Source organism: Lissotriton helveticus, chromosome 7 (genome assembly GCF_964261635.1).
Source record: "Lissotriton helveticus chromosome 7, aLisHel1.1, whole genome shotgun sequence".
Lineage (NCBI taxonomy): Eukaryota > Metazoa > Chordata > Amphibia > Caudata > Salamandridae > Lissotriton > Lissotriton helveticus.
This window is the reverse complement of record NC_136068.1, coordinates 306,055,620-306,074,028: the sequence shown is the minus strand read 5'-3', so window position 1 is coordinate 306,074,028 and position 18,409 is coordinate 306,055,620. Positions and strand designations below refer to the sequence as shown.

At 43.8% G+C, this 18,409-nt stretch overlaps 1 protein-coding gene across 2 annotated transcripts in view; it reads right to left on the bottom strand.

Moving 5' to 3' along the window:
* Positions 1 to 18,409, bottom strand: part of RPN2 (ribophorin II) — a 226,049-nt gene that overhangs the window by 97,657 nt on the left and 109,983 nt on the right. For both annotated transcript variants that reach the window (XM_078652111.1, XM_078652112.1), the window contains exons 7-8: positions 10,493 to 10,669; positions 2,652 to 2,770 (exon numbers count right to left, since the gene is read on the bottom strand). In XM_078652111.1, the coding sequence (XP_078508237.1) occupies positions 2,652 to 2,770; positions 10,493 to 10,669 (296 nt within the window). The remainder of the gene's footprint in view (positions 1 to 2,651; positions 2,771 to 10,492; positions 10,670 to 18,409) is intronic.

Below are 18,409 nucleotides of genomic sequence, written 5' to 3'. Positions count from 1 at the left end.
GGAGCGGCAGCCATGGAGGCCTGTTGTCTCTGCAAACAGCAGAGCAGGAGGTGAAAACCTAGCACCTTACGCACAACCAGACTGCTGGCATAAGGTTTGTGGTTGACATACTTAAAAAAAAAAAAAAGATGTCTATGAAATGCTTTATTCAAGTTATCAAAATGTGAGAAATTTATTTTTGGGAAAATCTATTTGAAACAGTTTTAATTTAATCATTAAATGAAAGCAGCGTTTCACAAGGATCTTTTATTTTTTAATAAATAAAGCACACCAAAAGTTATGCCTGGCCACAAACCGGAGGTAGGAACATCATTTTACATTTCTTTTAATTACATTTTAATGAAATAAGTAAAATGTAAAATAGGTTTCTGCCTCCGGTTTGTGCCTAGTGACAACTAGCAAGACACACTTTACTTATTTAAAATACCTACCTGTAAAACACGGATTTAATTTAATAAAATGATGGGAGAAATTTAAAATGTGTTATTTTATGGCACAATGAAAATAAGGCTTAACACCACTTTAATTTTATCCCATTTAAAAAAAGTACTTCACCCCTGTAGTGGCTATATTTTTGGCTTGGAGAGGTGTAGAGTACAGCAGCGCAGAGTAGAATGGAGGAGAGTAAAGTGCAGAGGCCTACTGCGCAGTGTCGTAGAGTGGCACAGATTGAGATTGTTTCAGAGTAGAGTGAAGTGGCGTAGAGTGGTGCAGGGTAGAGTCAAGTGGCGTAGAATAATGGTGTACAGTGTTGCAGAGTGCAGTGACAGAATGCAGTCATGCAGAGTAGATTAGAGCAGCATACAATGGATTGGCATAGAGTGCAAGGGCGTAGAGTGCATTTGAGTAGACTGTATGGGCATAGAGTACAGTGGCGCATAGTATAGTGTTTCAGAGTGGCATACAGTGGAGTGGTATAGTGACCTGGCCTAGATTGGAGTGATGTGGAGTAGAGTGTAGTGTCATAGAGGGCACTGGCATAGACTAGAGCAGAGAGGCGTATATTGCAGTGGCTTAGAGAGGAGTACGAACGGTGTTGTAGCACACTGCCATCACAAACAACACAATTTCAATTGAAATGACCATTACATTTGGACAGACATACAGTTTTACTAATAAAACTACAAAAGTGCACAAACTATAATGTGTGGAAATGGCATCATCTAATGTACTGATTTATTTTGATCACATTCAAGTATTTGTTTACAACACACTTCAGAATGATCAAAAAAGATGCTTCATTTGTTCTTTGTTAATTTTGATATATTCTGAAATACTTGTACAGCAAAATTGTCACATTGATCCTCTCACTTTGAAGTCAGAGAAAGAAAAGTAAACGCCCAAGCTCCCCTGAAGACAGAGCCTGACACTTGTGGAGAAGCGTGGCTCAATGGTTAGAGCGGCAGACCCTGATGCAGAGGTCTAGCCCGGGACCAGGGTTCAATTCCCGCCTCGGCGGTTCTTGGACTCAATTTCCCCAGACCTGATAATTCTCGCCTCGGTGCCTAGTCTAATCATGGGTCCCACTCTGTGACTCTGGGCAATAGCTTGCTTAATCTCCACAACGGCCCCGCCAGCGCTTGGATGCCTGGCTTCACCTTGGGGGTGCCCAGAAGTGGACATTTCACAGGAAAGCCAGGATGGGTTCCACAGCGGTATGAATACAGCACTACGAGACCTCTGGGTAGAAGTGCGCTATATAAATACAAACACATTTACATTTACATTTGACCTCGGTCTTTGAATGCATAGCAAATGTGACAAGGTAAAGACAATATTTACTGGCCCGTTTACAGAAAGGAACACTCGTGGAATAATACAAGGAGAGGTAGTGTGAAGAGGTAGTGCGAAAAGGCTTTGCTTCTTGAGAGGGTGTAGGAAGTTGGCTCTGTATGTGTTATGCCACTAGGTAGTTATACATTGTACAGAGTCCAGAGATTCCTCAGATATGTACAGGGCACAATGAAAGACCCAAAGTGCTCTAGCATCAGTGTGGGTTTATTGAGACGAGTAATTTGATACCAAACACTCCTGGTTTCAGGGAAGCCATCATGGTGCTGCGGAACTCAAGTTGGCAAGTTTCCAGCCAATGTACTCTCTATGGCTTCCCTGGCGCCTACAATATTCCAGACTTGACTTAAGTATTGTAGGGGCAGATCTGCTCTTGCAGATTTGCTCTACCTTGTGGTATAGTGCACTCTACCTTAGGCCTGTAAGGCCTGCTAGAACGTTGACTTACCTATATATCTTAGGCAATGCTAGTTGGCATGGCACACAGGCAGTGTGCCAGTTTGACTTTGCCATTTTTGCAATGCATCAAGGCATGAAAGCTGCAGCAGCATGACCTTGGTGAGGGGTCCCTCTAGTGCTATCTCTGATGAAAAAACTAAATTAAAATGAACAAATAAGCTAATGAAGAGCTCAAGAGATCCTCTGAAATACCCAATAAACAATTATCTTGGTAGAGCAATAAGCTATCATGTACTATGCTCATTTAATTCCTCACCCAATTTGACAAGAGCACAAATTCAGGCAGATGCTCAATTGTAAAACTGCGGCTAAGCAAAGATGCCCAAAATCCTATCAAAATAAAGAATCATCACTTGGAATGGCACATAATACTCTTAACTCGTGCAAACAATTACCCTTACCCTGATTGGGTGAGTGTTGTCTGTTGAAGGATTGTGGCTTTGGTGGCCGCAGACTTTGCATGCTCCAGTTTGACTTGTGCTTGGGTCAGCGGCTGGGACAGAACATCGGTAACCCGCAGCTGGAAAAAGATAGGTGCCGCAGACATAGTTACAAAATAATACAGGAGAAATTTAAAACATATAAGATAAAGCTTAAGCAAAACCATGGCTATCTACTGCTTCTTTCTACTGTGATGAAGGAATAAAGGGATACATTAGAAAATAAACACTAACAAAGCCATGAGACCTGTGCCGTATGAATTTTTAAATATTTGTTCTTTATTATTAGTTAAAAATATCTTTAAGTTTACAATGATAATCCCACCTTTGTTGTGGACCTCCAAATTACCATAACATTTTCAGTAGATTAGTATTTACTGCTCACCACCAATGACACTGAAGGACAACTTGATAAAAAGAATAGTTCTCCAACAGTGTAATATGCAATGTGTGAAAAGATCACTATGAATGATTCTGTAATATAATTATTGAAGCAGATATCAAGTTCCACCAAGTCAATAAAAGGTAAGCCAGGAGGAAAACATTCTACCTTGCTATTCGAAGCTCGATGAAGAAAACATTTCTTTAATAATCCGAGGGGAAAGATGAAGGATCCTTTAAGGAAAATCACATCGAAACACCACTACTACCGGTAAACAAAATGTTTTCTCTATTATGAAACCCTGCAATGTTAGGATAGACTACGGGGCAACACACCAATTCAAGGAAGGATAGAGTGGAATGAAAATGTTCCTGAAGATGTAACGTAAAACAGATGAACCTTCCCTTGTTAGCTGTTAATTTATTCTACATATGTGCTTTGAGGAACTCCACAATAGGAGGTGACAAAGCCCCCTGTAAGCCTGCTTGTTGAGTAATGTGCTGCCAATGGATGTTAGCAACAGGAAATAGCCTAATAACGAAGAGCATCATTGCTCCTATTGAAGATTGCTGGAAGTGGCGGCTGTGAGATTTGAAAGTGGTGTGGCGTAAAAGTTTGAGATGAGTGGGCATAGCGAGCGAGCATAACTGCCATAAGGTAGGTTTGAGGTGGGATTTTTTTTTTTTTTTTAAAGAAGTCGAGAAAAGGTGCATTTTTAAGCACCCATGCAAAGCACTCTAACACTCAAGTTTGTGCTGTAAAAAAGGCTAAAGACCATTAAGTACACTGGGCATCGGGGTAACTGGACAAACGGGCCTGCTAGTCTACACCTATCGAGTCATATCCCTGGCATGATCCTCACCACTCCATAACATCTTTACAACAAAACCCTCATCTGAGCCATCGCAGGTGTAACGAATTCCTAAAACCAGGAGTCCTCAAAGTAATAGGAAAATGGGCCAGAATAAGTGAACAATACCTCTTATTTGACTACTGGGATTATGGAGGCAGCCCATGGAGCATTGGAGCTGCGCATAAATAAGGTGCCCTCTAACTAAAATACATTAGAGGTGTGATAAAATCACTGCTTCTCTATAAAAAAATGCATTGTTATTTTCACGACTCAGTGGGCTCTCATTTTATCCACCACCGACGAAGAAAGACTGAGCCAGCCATTCAGAGCACGAAATCTTACATGCCCACTGCAGGTAACTGCAGCAAATGCATTAACCCAACGAGCGGTCTTACTGCATGAAGACGATTCTCAGGCAGGGCCAATCCTTTTCCGAAGACGCCATGGATACGTGCTACTTTCATTGGCATGGGTTCTCCTCGGTATCATCCTAGGGGCCAAGTAAAGCATTTTTGGAGGACTTGTTAGGCTCTAATCCGTGGAATCATGTAGCCCGGTTAGTAGCCGGACTCTGCAGTTACAGTCAGCTGCACCCCAAACGTGATCCGGGGAGTCCCAAGCAGCAATCACCGAGGTCAGGGTCGGTCAGAAGCAGCCAGGAGACGTAAAGCCCCCAAACGGCCATGGGTGCCAAGTCAGCAAGCTCACGCGCTGTGTCTCATTTGTGAAGTGCAGGATCTGTATCAGTTTGCGCACAGTGTAAAACACGTATTGTGCATGTGAGTGTGCAAGTTGTTTTGTGCTCTTTTTACACGGCAGAAAAACCCTTAAGAAAGCTGCCCGGTCCCCTTGCGCCACAGCCCTTGGCAGTGAAGATGGGGAAGAGCTGACCGGTTTGCACTTTCCTTCCCGCTCAATCAGAGCTGGGCATCCGCCAAACCCACCTCCCCGGACTGTGGGCACATCTCCTACCGGACAGTTCCTCATTCTCCATCTCGTCCACCGTATCCTCATCCTCATCCCCCAAGGGCCCGGGCATGCTTCGGGCACAGCCGAGGAGTCTCCCCCAGGGGATCCGTTGTATTTTCTGTCCGAAGCTTCACAACGTTAACCCTTGGTGTGCCGGGCGGCGTTGCAGGAGCTGCGTAGACAAACTCTTCCCCCAGCTCACTCCCCCAGCTTCCATTGCCCAATCAGGAGGCGCAAACATGAAGGGAGTGCTTCAGTTGTACCACCTACTTCACTTCGTCCCTGTAGGCCAGCCCTGCCCCATACCATTTAGTTCTATGGCGCTCTGATGAAAATGCCTGGGCCACAGCATAAGCGCTCCATTTAAAAATAAATCATTGCCGCTTCCTCCGGCAACTCCCATCATGCTTTCATCACCCCCCTGGTGTGTGCCTTGAAGCGGCGAGCAATAGCCCTCGCCCCTGGCCTGCACATGTGCAGGAGGACTGTCTCTGACTGCACCCCTTCCTTAAAGGAAAAAAACCAAACTTAGAATTTGTATTGAGCACGAAGTAGTGACTGAGCGCGTAATTTAAAACTGCTCCACATGTGTACACATTCTCTCTCGTCTTCTCCCGGATGCTAGTGGGGCAACGCCCCTTTCGCCCATTAATACCAGCCGCCACTGGTCGCTGGCCCACAAAGTCAGACACTTTATTTGTGAGGGGTGGCATACATTAGCAAACCAAAAATGTCTTTTGTTCAGTTAATGCATCGCGGACTCTATAATTTACAAAGGCAGTTAAAAAAAAAAAGTTTAATTATAGTCAAAAAACAATAGAACACTAGAAGCCTCGCAGAGCAACACATGCGCGCTGGCTCAGGCGAGACCTAAAAAATGTGCCAACCCCTGGTTTGTAACCCCTTTGGCCATTTGGTGCGGAGTTGGGAGAAGGCCCCAAACCCAGTTTCCCCCAGGAGTAGCACAAATGGATTGGCTTGTGGTAAGGGCCTTCTCCAACCTTCTCTTTATGGCAATCTGTTGCTATGCTCAATCCTCTCTCTCTTACAAGCTGACTCAAGATTGGCCGCCAACATTGGTTATGGAGTGCCCAAGGGGAGGAAATGTAATTTTTCCTGCATTCTCCGACCTCGTGCACATACACCTTAAACGTGCATATGCACAGGAGTGGGCAGTAGCCCTAGCTCCAGCATTGTATAAAAATCATGCAGAGTGGGATGAGGAGTCAACCCACCATGTGATCCCGTTAAAAGTTTCACCAAACGCACATAGACAATATCCAATAAAGCAAGAAGCTAAAAAACAGGTCAGGGAGATCTTAGATCAACTTGAATACCAAGGGGTGATCGAAAATTGCACCTCACTAAGGAACAATCCTTTGTTTCCCGTATCAAAACCAGATAATTCATATCGTCTAGTTTTAGATTACAGACATTTAAACACTTGCACAAAGATATTTGCTGTCCAAAACGCACAGAGTGCCGCACTAATGATTAACATTGTGCAGTTAAAATACAAAGCAACACTTAATATCTCAAATAGATTTTTCTGTAAAAATATAGCGCCTGAAAGCAGGCATTTGAACATTTTCGCAGCGTTGGGGTCCAAGCGACAATTTCTTCGTCTCACCCAGGGGTATAAGAGCAGCCCCAGGGTATTTTCAGCAAGGGTAACTGAGTTACTCCAAAATTTTGATGAGGAAGCATTGTGCTATGTGGATGATATTTATCTGACGGACGATGACTTAATGAGGCACTTGACCAGAGTGAGCACCATTATTATGGGATTCGCTTCTGAAGGCTACTATTTTAACTTTAAAAAAGCAAAAATTGTCCATCTCAGTGTCCTATTTTTAGGATATGAGCTTTCAAGTGAAGGGAAAAGCCTGGCAGCAAACTTTTTTGAAAAGTGCGCGCTGCTCCAACCTCCAAAAATATTTAAAAAGTACAATCAATACTGGGATTCCTAAATTTCGGCAGAACATACATTTTGGATTATGCAGAAAAGGTAAAACCTTTCTACGACTTAATAAAACCTGACTTTTCAGTTAGACATTGGACACAGGAACATTCAAATATCCTACGTTCACTACAAAAAGACATGATTGCTTCCAAACACTTACAGACACGAGTAAATGTACGCAAATTGCTGATCTGTGTATTAGCGGTCAATGTGGGTACACTTGCTTAACCTTCAATGAAGGCGAAACTGTACCGATTGCATACAAATGACACCTGTACACAAACGCAGAAATGCGTTTCACTTCAACAGAAAATATACTGACAGCTGTTCAAACCTCCGTAGCAAGAGAAAAAGCACTAGCTCTGGGAAAAGGCATAATTGTCGTAACCCCGGTACCAGCCTTAGGGGCTGTTACAACGGCTAACATTCCAAATGCGTAAGCCTTACTTACCCCAGAGGCCTCCCAGGGGCTGCAGCATGTATTGTGCCACCCCTGAGAGGTCACTCAAATTGAAACCACAGGTATGCTACTGCAACCTGTGTAAGGTGGTGCATGCACCCCTTACTTAGATATAGGTTCACTATATCTACCTTATCACTGCACATATAAACCAGTCACCCCTATGGCAGGCCTTATCAATCCTGAAGGCAGGGTGCTGGGTTTTATGTGAGAGGGTGCCCATGCATGAGCAGAGCCCTTCAGCCTTCGGAATCTATTCTCCTGGGTTGTTCTGTGATGCAGCCATACCACATACATTATAACCTCGCGGTAAATGCCAACTTTAAAGCGGCTGCACAGAAACCTGTCGTGTTTGGTGTCAAACACCTTGGAATCATACCTCCACACCAGTAGCTGGTGTGGGCGGTATGATTCCACCCTTCTAGAGGGAGAAATATGACAACACCGGTACACCCGGTACCAGCTTTCTTGACCCTGGCATCACAAGATGGATGCTGCCAGCCACAGACACAAGTCTGCCCTCCTGCTGCTGGGCGAAACTCCGGCAGGGGAAGGCTGGACAATATGTTTCCTGTTACAGGGAGGTGTAACCACCTCCCAGACAGGCTTTAGTGTATTGGGGCTGGGTGGGTGCACTCAAAGTGCTTTGATGTCTGCACTGGGGGCACTTTTTGGTGTCCCTGTGCAGAGTCCAGCTCAAACCGGTTGCAGGAGCCAGCCATTTGCTCCTGCTTTGGCACAAAACTGGACAAAGGACATGGGTGTGGCCACCCCTCTGTCCTGACCCTCCCATAGGTGGGTCCCCAGAGTTTGTCCCACCTCTTCCTTGGGTATTAAAGTAGGAACCCCTGGCTACAGGACTTTAGATTTACCTGGATGAAACTCTGCTACAGAAACCAAGTACTTCGACGATCTACACTGCGCTAGATGACTGAAGAATCTCCCTTGGAGTAAAGGAGTTACTCCCCTGCTAAGCAGGCACCAAAGACGCATCTGACAGGTTTGCATCTCCGAAGCTCCTGAGGACTGCGAAGACTTTTGCAACACAAGAGGTGGGTTTCCAATAGTCCCCGAGGTCGACTAGTGTGCCCAGCAAACCTGAGACCGTATCCCTCCTGAGGACCGTGCAACCCGAACCCCTGGGCACCATGTACATTTGCAGAAGCATGTGCTTTCCGGCAACCCCTGAAGCTGTGCTTTTGGCTACTTGTAGTACAGACCCCGAGCAGTGATTCCACCGAAGATTACCGGCCTACACTCCACGAGTGTTCCGTGGGCTAGTATTTTGCAATTCCTCTCGAGATCCCTGGTCCATTGGCCTGTGGTCCCTGTGAAGGCAACTTTAACTTTCAGTGGGCTTTCCTGGTTGCTCCAGACGTGCCACGACTCTCCATCGCTTGGAGAGTCCCCAGGACCTTGCTGATCCTCACCGAAGAATCTTTTCTCAGACTGCGTGGGTTGCAGTTACCAAGGCTTGTTCATGTTCAATCCGGACACTGACCCACCCAGCACTCGACATCCTTCGTGGGACAGCTCGCCTGCAGACTTTGGTAATCCTCGACGTCTCCTGGTACTGGTGGCTGAAGAGTCAAGCTTCACCTCTTCTCAGCTGAAGCAGACGACATCGGTGGGCATTCGTCTACCGAGCCCCTGGTCACTGGCAAGTGACCCAGACTCTGTCCCCTTTGCTTTCAGGTTCTTCTCAGCTTCGATCCAGGCTTGGATCACACCGGACACTTTTCCTCTTCAAGGCAGCAGCACTTTGCAGCATCACGCCATTGAAAACTACGAAGATTCTGACACCATTTGACACCTATGCACCCAGCTTCCCTGGGTTAGGTAACACGAGTACTCCGGTGCTAACATGGGTGCTGGCCTTAGAACCATCTAAGTTTGAAAGGGTTTGCTCACAGTCCTCTCCTAAGTGTCTTTATACTTCAACATTTCAACGGCGACTTTCCCATAGAGTTGTACGGAGCTCGCGCCTGTGTTCTCACACTGCACGTGTCCCCTATGGGTCCCCTGTGACACTACCTTGGGGGGGTTCCTTAAGGTCCCAGCTATTCTACGTGCTCTAGGCTCTGTGTCTAGTCAAGTCGTGGATGTTATACCACTTTCCTAGTATATGGTTTGGTCTCCCTCTAGAGCCCACTGTGTATTGTGCTATTTACTGTCATTCTAGTGATTTAAATATTGTGTGCTTTGTTCTCTAATCTCATAAAGAGGTTAGTAGAGAGTGCTTAGTAATAAATACATATATTTTATATATTCCTTGTGTGGTTCTCCTTTCATTTGGTCCTTCAATAGGTTATAGACTGGTAAAACAAGCTGCTTTACATTCCTTCAAGACTTAGCCTGAAAGCTGCTTTCCACAGCTACCACTAGGATAGCTTTCTTTAAAGGTTGTCTTTGACCTAATCATCAATAAGGGTAGTTCGGACTGGTGCAAGGTGCCCACTTTAATTAGTGGACAGCATATACCAGGCCAACTTCTCACCGTAATTATTTGACAATGTAGAAGATATAAAACAGAAGTAAATTCCCCTGAAGGAAAGCATTGAAATAAATACCTCAGACACAAATGTTCCTGAATGCAACCATTGCATTTATATTTTTAAAAATTTCAATGAAAAAGCCAATTTCGAAAAGAAAAAAAAATACTTTATATGAATAGGTTCCTATGAAATGGTAAATGTCATCCATTCTGCAAATTTCAATTAAACAGTTTAGGTGAAATGGTTTCTCAGTAATGGCATTTCCTGAAATAGTTTTTTCGATGAAATCACATGCAACCTTCTGTGACACCTGGTAACATACGTCATAGAAATGGAATCTGCAGGAAGAACTACCTATATTTTACCAGGGTGACCAAAAATCAATTCAATCAATACAATTTAAATTCACTTTTCTCATTCAAAATTCCATTCTGGGCCATATTTACCCCAAACAAACTAAAAATGTTTCTTAGCATTCCTTAAGAGCTGTTTCTTAAGATTGGTGACCAATTTCACATGCAGTGTTATATCGAATGCTGATTAAAAACACATAACTTCATTTAAACAGGTTTAAACAACACTGATAGAGGACTAGGATAAGTAGTCACCCCATTCCTGACTTGATCATTTCTAGGGAATTTAACACAAATTAGTAAACATCGATAGAGTCCCAAACTTACCCGGAGGATAGGATGCTTATGAGAGACAGCTGCAGGCCCATCAGAGACCACGATGAGAGGAAGGTGGTAGTTGTTTTGAGAAAGAGATGCTGCAGCACATGCAACACTAAATGCCTCGGACAGACTCTCAAAGTTCTTCTTGCTGAAGACTGCATTCACAAGCTGGACAATCTGATCCTGAAAAGAGCCGAAAATGTGATAAACAATTAAATGGAAGGCTAGAAGTAAATAGGCAGAATATTAGCTACATTCAGTTAATGAAGGACCTCTAGGATACCCAGCAATGTATCATGAATGTCTGAAGCATATCAAAGAAAACAAAGCTTATTAAGATAATTGACATACTTTCATTTTCTAACCAGAATAGTATGTAAAAATGGTGAATGACACAGCGTAAATGTGGGTTTTCCAGTCTGTGAACATGGATTTAAGGCTGCTATGATTTATTTATTGATATGATGCACATTCTGCCCCACTATATGCCTCATTTCAGTGGCATTCAATAACTCATTGTCCTAGTTTAAAAAAAGTCCATCACCAACTATTCTGCTGTGACTTGTAGGGAGTAGTACCCAAATAGTTTATTTTTGCTGCCAAAAAGGATGTGTGTTGTACATTTGCTGGGTGTTGACAGATGTCAACGACTAAGCTTAATTTTCCTAGCATGAAATGTATTCAACTCGACCCATGCATATGTGTAGACTCTAATTTTCTGAGGCTGGTGGAAGAGTTCCTGGAGGCCCAGTCAGAAAGAGAAGTTCAAATAATACAAAAGGACCTACCCATCACACCCAAGCACTGAAGGCAAAGCTATTAAGGATACGCCTCATAGATATTAACACAAAACCCGCTAGTGATACTGGGGATACTCATTCAAGCACATTCATAGATAATAATGGCAGTGTTGCCAAAAAGTGGCAAAGACCATGAAGAAAATAAATATTACACAAAAAAAGGAGTTATTTCTGGCGTACGTTTCTTATAAATTTATTATAAAGTATGGGGGTAGGATAACATTTATCAAAAGATTTTGGAGTGCAGATTGATAGGTGAATAGAGATGTCAATTAATACATTTTATAAACCAACGTGGAAACCAAATTTAAAAGTCAAATATACTAAATTGGAATAGGTTTATATACAGTGTACACAGAAATCCACCAAAACCTCTTGCAAAGTAAAAACACCGCATGTATATTACCGTGTATTATGCAAGTGTGCCACACCAGAATACACGCAAACATATTTGTGAATAAAAAAAGTAGAAAGGGACAAAATGATGAGCAAAGGAGACATGGTCAAAACACCTTAGTTAAAGCTCTACAAAGTTCAGTTAAAACATGACCAGTAATCATTTTTCTTTCTCAGACATTGTATTTGTTCAAATAAGGAAAAAAGTGAGCCCAGTGGTACATAGACCAACACTAACCTATGCTCATCCCTTCCCCATACTCGCCCATTCTAGAAATTCACAAGAAACAAAAAGAAAGCCATGTAAAAGAGATGACCAATCCACCACACCTGCTAGGATTATAGCGATAACACACGTTTGACTGACAAAACGCTGTTATTTCTGTTTATTTCTGTTCCTTTAAATACCTTTGTTTTGCGGCATTCTCACTGGCCATTTAATTTACTTTTTCTTGCACTGGATAAAGTAATCTGGATTATGAGCTTGTGGGTTTGAAGTGAGATGAGTGGAATCAAGGAGCAGTTCACGCATTATGCATTACAAGCCTGACAAGACTTATTTGCTGTGTCTCTTTTGTTGCTGAAAATTGAGTCACTTGGAGAGCAATTTTGATGTAGCAGTTGTGTTTTTTTACAGCACAGTGCAGGCTAACAGAATGCTGAGCGTGTTGAACGTCAGAAATCAAGTGGCATTAGTCTAAATTGGTATAATTAGAGAAGATTGCCTTGCATTTACTGAATCATGGTGTCAAGAACAATGAAGTGCCTATTGTCAGGCTTTGATGTTTTTGTTGTGTAAAAGTAGAAAGGAATGCATTGGCTTTAGTTAATCTCTGAATTAGAATAGAGTTTTAAGTGTGCGTTTTGTTTCTTTCTCTGGGGATTCTCTGTGCCTGATACTTTGACGGAGTAAAACAAGAGAAAGGGTTCTACACTGGGGACGGGACCTGCAGTACATAGTGAAGGGCTATACACACAGTTTGTCATAAAGAGAAACCTGTGCTTGCCTCATTGTCTATTGATTATAAACAGAGATACTGGCAAGCAATTTGAACAATTCTGAGTAAATTTAAACTTTTCTGTGTAAGATTTTATTCAATGCCTGCTTCCTCAATTACAGTACCTCTTATTAGTTATCCTCATGTTTTTGCCTCTAGGTAGCAGCCACCAGGATTGCACTTCCTTCATTTTACAAAATGTGGAGGAATTTTAACCTTTTAAAAATATTTTCAGTTCTAAATTAGGTTAGCATACAAACTTCCTGTATTATTTTAGAGAAGAGAATTGTTTTTTTTATTTTTCATTAAAAGAGTCATTATACTGTCCCGAGGACATAACTTCAATTCAGCAGCTACTTGTAAGCGGCAAAATGAAATGAGGATTCCTTTGATCCCGTTTTCTTGACACAGGCACCAGAAAGTATGTTTTCCCCTTTCTTGCTGCATCTCTTGTATGCTGGGTGATGTGCAGCTCAAAAAATTACAGCAGCAGTCGTAATGTGCTTAACAGTTTAGTCTGACACCAGCCTTCAAATAATTGCTTGCAAGGATATTGATTAAACCTTTTTCAAGGCCTTATCCAGAAAGACCATTTACCTATGGTATAACTCTCCACATCAGGCAATGCTAAAGTCTAGGAGTGACTCACTCATACTCCGGCTTTATTGGGAATGACCATGAGGTATCAGAAGTGTCTTTACTCCTGTATTGTTTCCACCCCGCCAAAATATTAGTGTGTTTCAAACATTTATCTGTACTGTTTTCCAAGGTGCTTTTTGAGCCTTTTACATGTAACAAGCCAAAAGCAATGCAAATGTCAAGGCGCACAGTATACGCCTGGTCTAAGTTCGAAGGGTTCAATTGATGCCACATTGAGCTTGCATTGACCTTGATCCAAACATGTTCCGAGTGAAGCACAAACACGAGCAGTCTCTGGCATCGGCAGACCTGAGCCCTGCTTATGAATTCTGGATTTTCTACGCCAGCATTCTCTCTACCATTTATACGTCTTGATTTTCAAATCTTCTGTGAGTCCTCCCAAGTCAGCAGTTCTTCAACTTGTGACTTCTGGGGACTCCTACTGAATCAATATTGGGAGCAGGGGGCCCCAGCCTAAGCAATTTCTATGATTTGAACCTCAAAACAGTACACAAAACTACAGAGACACGTATAGATAGAACTAATACACAAATTATTAAATATTTTAAGTTAATCACAAACAAAAATATACAAATATCAATTTTTTAATTATTAGGTTGGAGCTTTTCAAAGTGTGGTTTTATTTCTAAAAGGTAAAGAAACATGCTAGACTCTAGCATATCACTTTGTCTTTTGTGCGCTTAATGCATATTTTTTTTTGTTCAGGCATACCAGCGCTTCAATTAAGGTCACCAGTTGCCCATACTGTTTATTGCGCTTGCACTACCTCCAAAAATCATGAGGATACAACTTAATGTTTTGTCTCAAATTTTAAACCGTTCACTTTGGCAGAACTTAAAAAAAAAAATCTACGTTTTGCAGGTTAATGTACATTTACTTTATTAATCTTTGATTTTTCATTTTTTTTTGTAAGCAGTAGTGGACCCCCCTAAGAATGCTTTCCTGTTTGGATCCGTAGTAAACAGATTAAGAAACACTACTCTGATAGTTTTAGATATGGAGGTACAGTGCCCAGCCACTCTCTTCCCATCCCACTCCGGCTAATAAGGCTTCAGCTCAGATGCGGTCATAAATAATGAAATAGGCCTTTGGGTGAAGTTTCTTGCAAACTTGTAGAATGCATTAAAATGCACAAGTTTCGTCAATGAATATTTAATGAGTGGTCATTTGCTTTAAGATAAAGTTAATATTCCCGATTTCCTAAAGCCTTCTCCGCTTTCAATTAATGTTCACAAGAGCAGACACTCCATCTTAAACTGTACGTAGCCCGGATGATGTTGTGTTTGATCCAGATGTAGCGTGGCAGTTGTGAGTTCTTTGTTGCTGGATTTTTGGTTCACTCCTCCTCCCTCCAGTCATAGTGGGTTGATGGTCTTTACAAATGGTCCCCCATACTCGCCTCCACAGGACCGGGGATGCCGCACAGTGGAATACTCTGGGATTTTCTCTTATGACGTCCGACATTCAGATTCTGTCCCTTAATGTCAAGGGACTCAACAACCCCACCAAAAGGCAGGAGGTCTTGTCATTCCTCAAAAACTCAGAGGCCCATATCTGCCTGCCTCAAAAACACACCTTCTACCAAATGATACACATAGATTGAGACCCAGGGCTTCCCCTTTCAACTGTTCTCTTCTCATACTTCTAAAACGGCAGGGGTGGCGATCCTGGTTTCTGCTCAATTCCCAGGTCAGGTGGGTTGTACACAGGCCGAGATTAAGGGTAGATTTCTAGCACACATCTTCACTCTGGGTACACGCACTTTCATGGTAGCCACCATATATGTTCCCAACGGAGGGCAAGAGGGATTCTTCGGGATGTAGTACATGAGATCATGAGCCTCCCGGACAAATCTGTGCTCTTGGGGGGGGGGGGGGGGGGGGGGGAGGGGGGAAGCACTTTAACCTGGCCTTTGATGGTGCAATGGACCAGTCGGGACAGCGTTGGGGCTCTATCCTGGGATGGGAGACGTCTTTTAGCAGAGGATGGGCTCACTGACATTTGGCGGCTACGTCACTCAGGGTCCAGAGAATACACATTTTACTCCTACCCCCACAAGACATACGCCAGAATAGATTACGTGCTCACCTCGGACACCTTCACACAGCAGACACGAGACGTTGGAATCCTTCCCTGCCCCTTATCTGACCACTCGGCGGTGAGGATTTCTCTGTCTTTGCACCACCACCGGCCCTAATGTAGGTTCTGGCGCTTACGCGAGACCATGCTACAATGACCTTCAGTGGTACAGCAGATCTAACAGTGCATAACTGACCATCTAGATCGCAATGACTCCCCTACTATCGCCACAACAACCTTCTGGGAATGCGGTGGTCAGAGGGGAACTTCTGGGCATAGCAGCGGCAGACAGTAAAGACAAGCATTTGCAATGCAATAGGTCTCGCATTAGGAAAGTTTGAGCTATTGGTATTGTAAATTACACATTTTTTATTTATGTGTTGGTTTTGAAAATAGCGAAATGAATAGCTTTGTTATTTACAATGCCAATAGTTTTAACTTTTGCATATGTGACACCTGTAGCATTTGTAATGCAATATGTGTTGTATTTACGGGACTTAGATGTATTGATATTACAAATACCAATGGCTTTTAATTTTTTTTAAATAATACTTAAAAGTTATTGTAATTTATAATGGCAATAGCTTAAACTTTTGTAAATAACTTTCGTAAAGATTATGTTCAGTGTATTTTATTGTGCCGAAAATCCAAGAACAGAAGTGAAATATTAACATCTTTTTGTGACATTTGTAATAAAGCTTGAAACATTGAGAGGACATATTTGAACCAGTTGTTGTTGAATGGTTGCACAGATTGATGCTGTGGTGGCGCTGAGTGATGTTGTGTTGGCGACGAGTGATGTTGTGTTGGCGACGAGTGATGTTGTGTTGGCGACGAGTGATGTTGTGTTGGCGACGAGTGATGTTGTGTTGGCGACGAGTGATGTTGTGTTGGCGACGAGTGATGTTGTGTTGGCGACGAGTGATGTTGTGGTGGTGACGAGTGATGCTATGGCGTTCAGTGATGCTGTGGTAGCGCATAGTGATGTTGTGGTGCCCCGAGTGGTGATGCTGTGGTGGGGCTGAGTGATGCTGTGGTGATGCGATAGATTGACAGAGTGAGTGCGATAGATAGATAGAGGGAGGGCGATAGATAGATAGATAGATAGATAGAGGGCGACAGTAAACATCCCGTATTCGAGGAATTTACTGTGTACAATTTTAATTTTGATTCAACATTTCAATGCGTCCCCTCGAGCACCTGTGTTATGCTACTAATATAAATGAATTCACAGATGTTAATCACTGTAACCAAACAAAAGGAGGCGGACATGTGGCCTCTGGCTTCAAAGGCACAAAACCTGAGTTCAGATCTTAGTTCCTGCACATAGGCAAAGCGTCTTATCCGACAGTTTTGTGCTTTCTGAGCGGCAGGCACAGTGAGTGCTGAGAAGCCGGACTACCAGTGTGCTCATTGTTTTGACTGCCTCCTTACAGTTTTTTTTCTATCCAGCCATGAAGTAAAGGCACCTCAGCAAGTTAACTACACCACATATTTCTGCGTGCAACAAGAAGTATCTGGGGTCTGATTCCAGTCGGGGCGAGTTAGACGTTTATCCTTTTTTGACCAACAAAGTCAGTTTGAAATGGACAGTAAAATAAATAAAACACAATGCACGCCTTCTGCTGTGGGCTCAGAGACGAGAATGGACAGGGAAGGAAGGCCCAGCAGAAGAGCTGTTATGTCTGATGCTTGTGGATGGCTGACGCTTGTGGATGTCTGATACCTGATGTTTGTGGATGTCTGACGCGTGTGGATGCCTGACGCTTGTGGATGTCTGATGCCTGATGCTTGTGGATGTCTGTTGCTTGTGGATGTCTGTTGCTTGTGGATGTCTGTTGCTTGTGGATGTCTGTTGCTTGTGGTTGTCTGTTGCTTGTGGTTGTCTGTTGCTTGTGGATGTCTGTTGCTTGTGGATGCCCGACGCTTGTGCATGCCCGACGCTTGTGGATGCCCAACGCTTGTGGATGCCCGACGCTTGTGGATGCCCGACGCTTGTGGATGCCCGACGCTTGTGGACGCCTGATGCTCCTGGACGCCTGATGCTCCTGGACGCCTGATGCTCCTGGACGCCTGATGCTTGTGTATGTCTGATGCTTCTGGATGTTTGTGGATGTCTGACGCTTGTGGATGTCTGTGGATGTCTGACGCTTGTGGATGTCTGACGCTTGTGGACGCCTGACGCTCCTGGACGCCTGACGCTCGTGGATGCCGGACGCTCGTGGATGTTGGACGCTTGTGGATGTTGGACGCTTGTGGATGTCTGTGGATGTCGGACGCTTGTGGATGTCGGACGCTTGTGGATGTCGGACGCTTGTGGATGTCGGACGCTTGTGGATGTCTGTGGATGTCGGACGCTTGTGGATGTTGGACGCTTGTGTATGTCGGACGCTTGTGTATGTCGGACGCTTGTGGATGTCGGACGCTTGTGTATGTCGGACGCTTGTGTATGTCGGACGCTTGTGTATGTCGGACGCTTGTGTATGTCGGACGCTTGTGTATGTCGGACGCTTGTGTATGTCGGACGCTTGTGTATGTCGGACGCTTGTGTATGTCGGACGCTTGTGTATGTCGGACGCTTGTGGATGTCGGACGCTTGTGGATGTCGGACGCTTGTGGATGTCGGACGCTTGTGGATGTCGGACGCTTGTGGATGTCGGACGCTTGTGGATGTTGGACGCTTGTGGATGTCTGTGGATGTCGGACGCTTGTGGATGTTGGACGCTTGTGGATGTCTGTGGATGTCGGACGCTTGTGGATGTCGGACGCTTGTGGATGTCGGACGCTTGTGTATGTCGGACGCTTGTGTATGTCGGACGCTTGTGTATGTCGGACGCTTGTGTATGTCGGACGCTTGTGTATGTCGGACGCTTGTGTATGTCGGACGCTTGTGGATGTCGGACGCTTGTGGATGTCGGACGCTTGTGGATGTCGGACGCTTGTGGATGTCGGACGCTTGTGGATGTCGGACGCTTGTGGATGTCGGACGC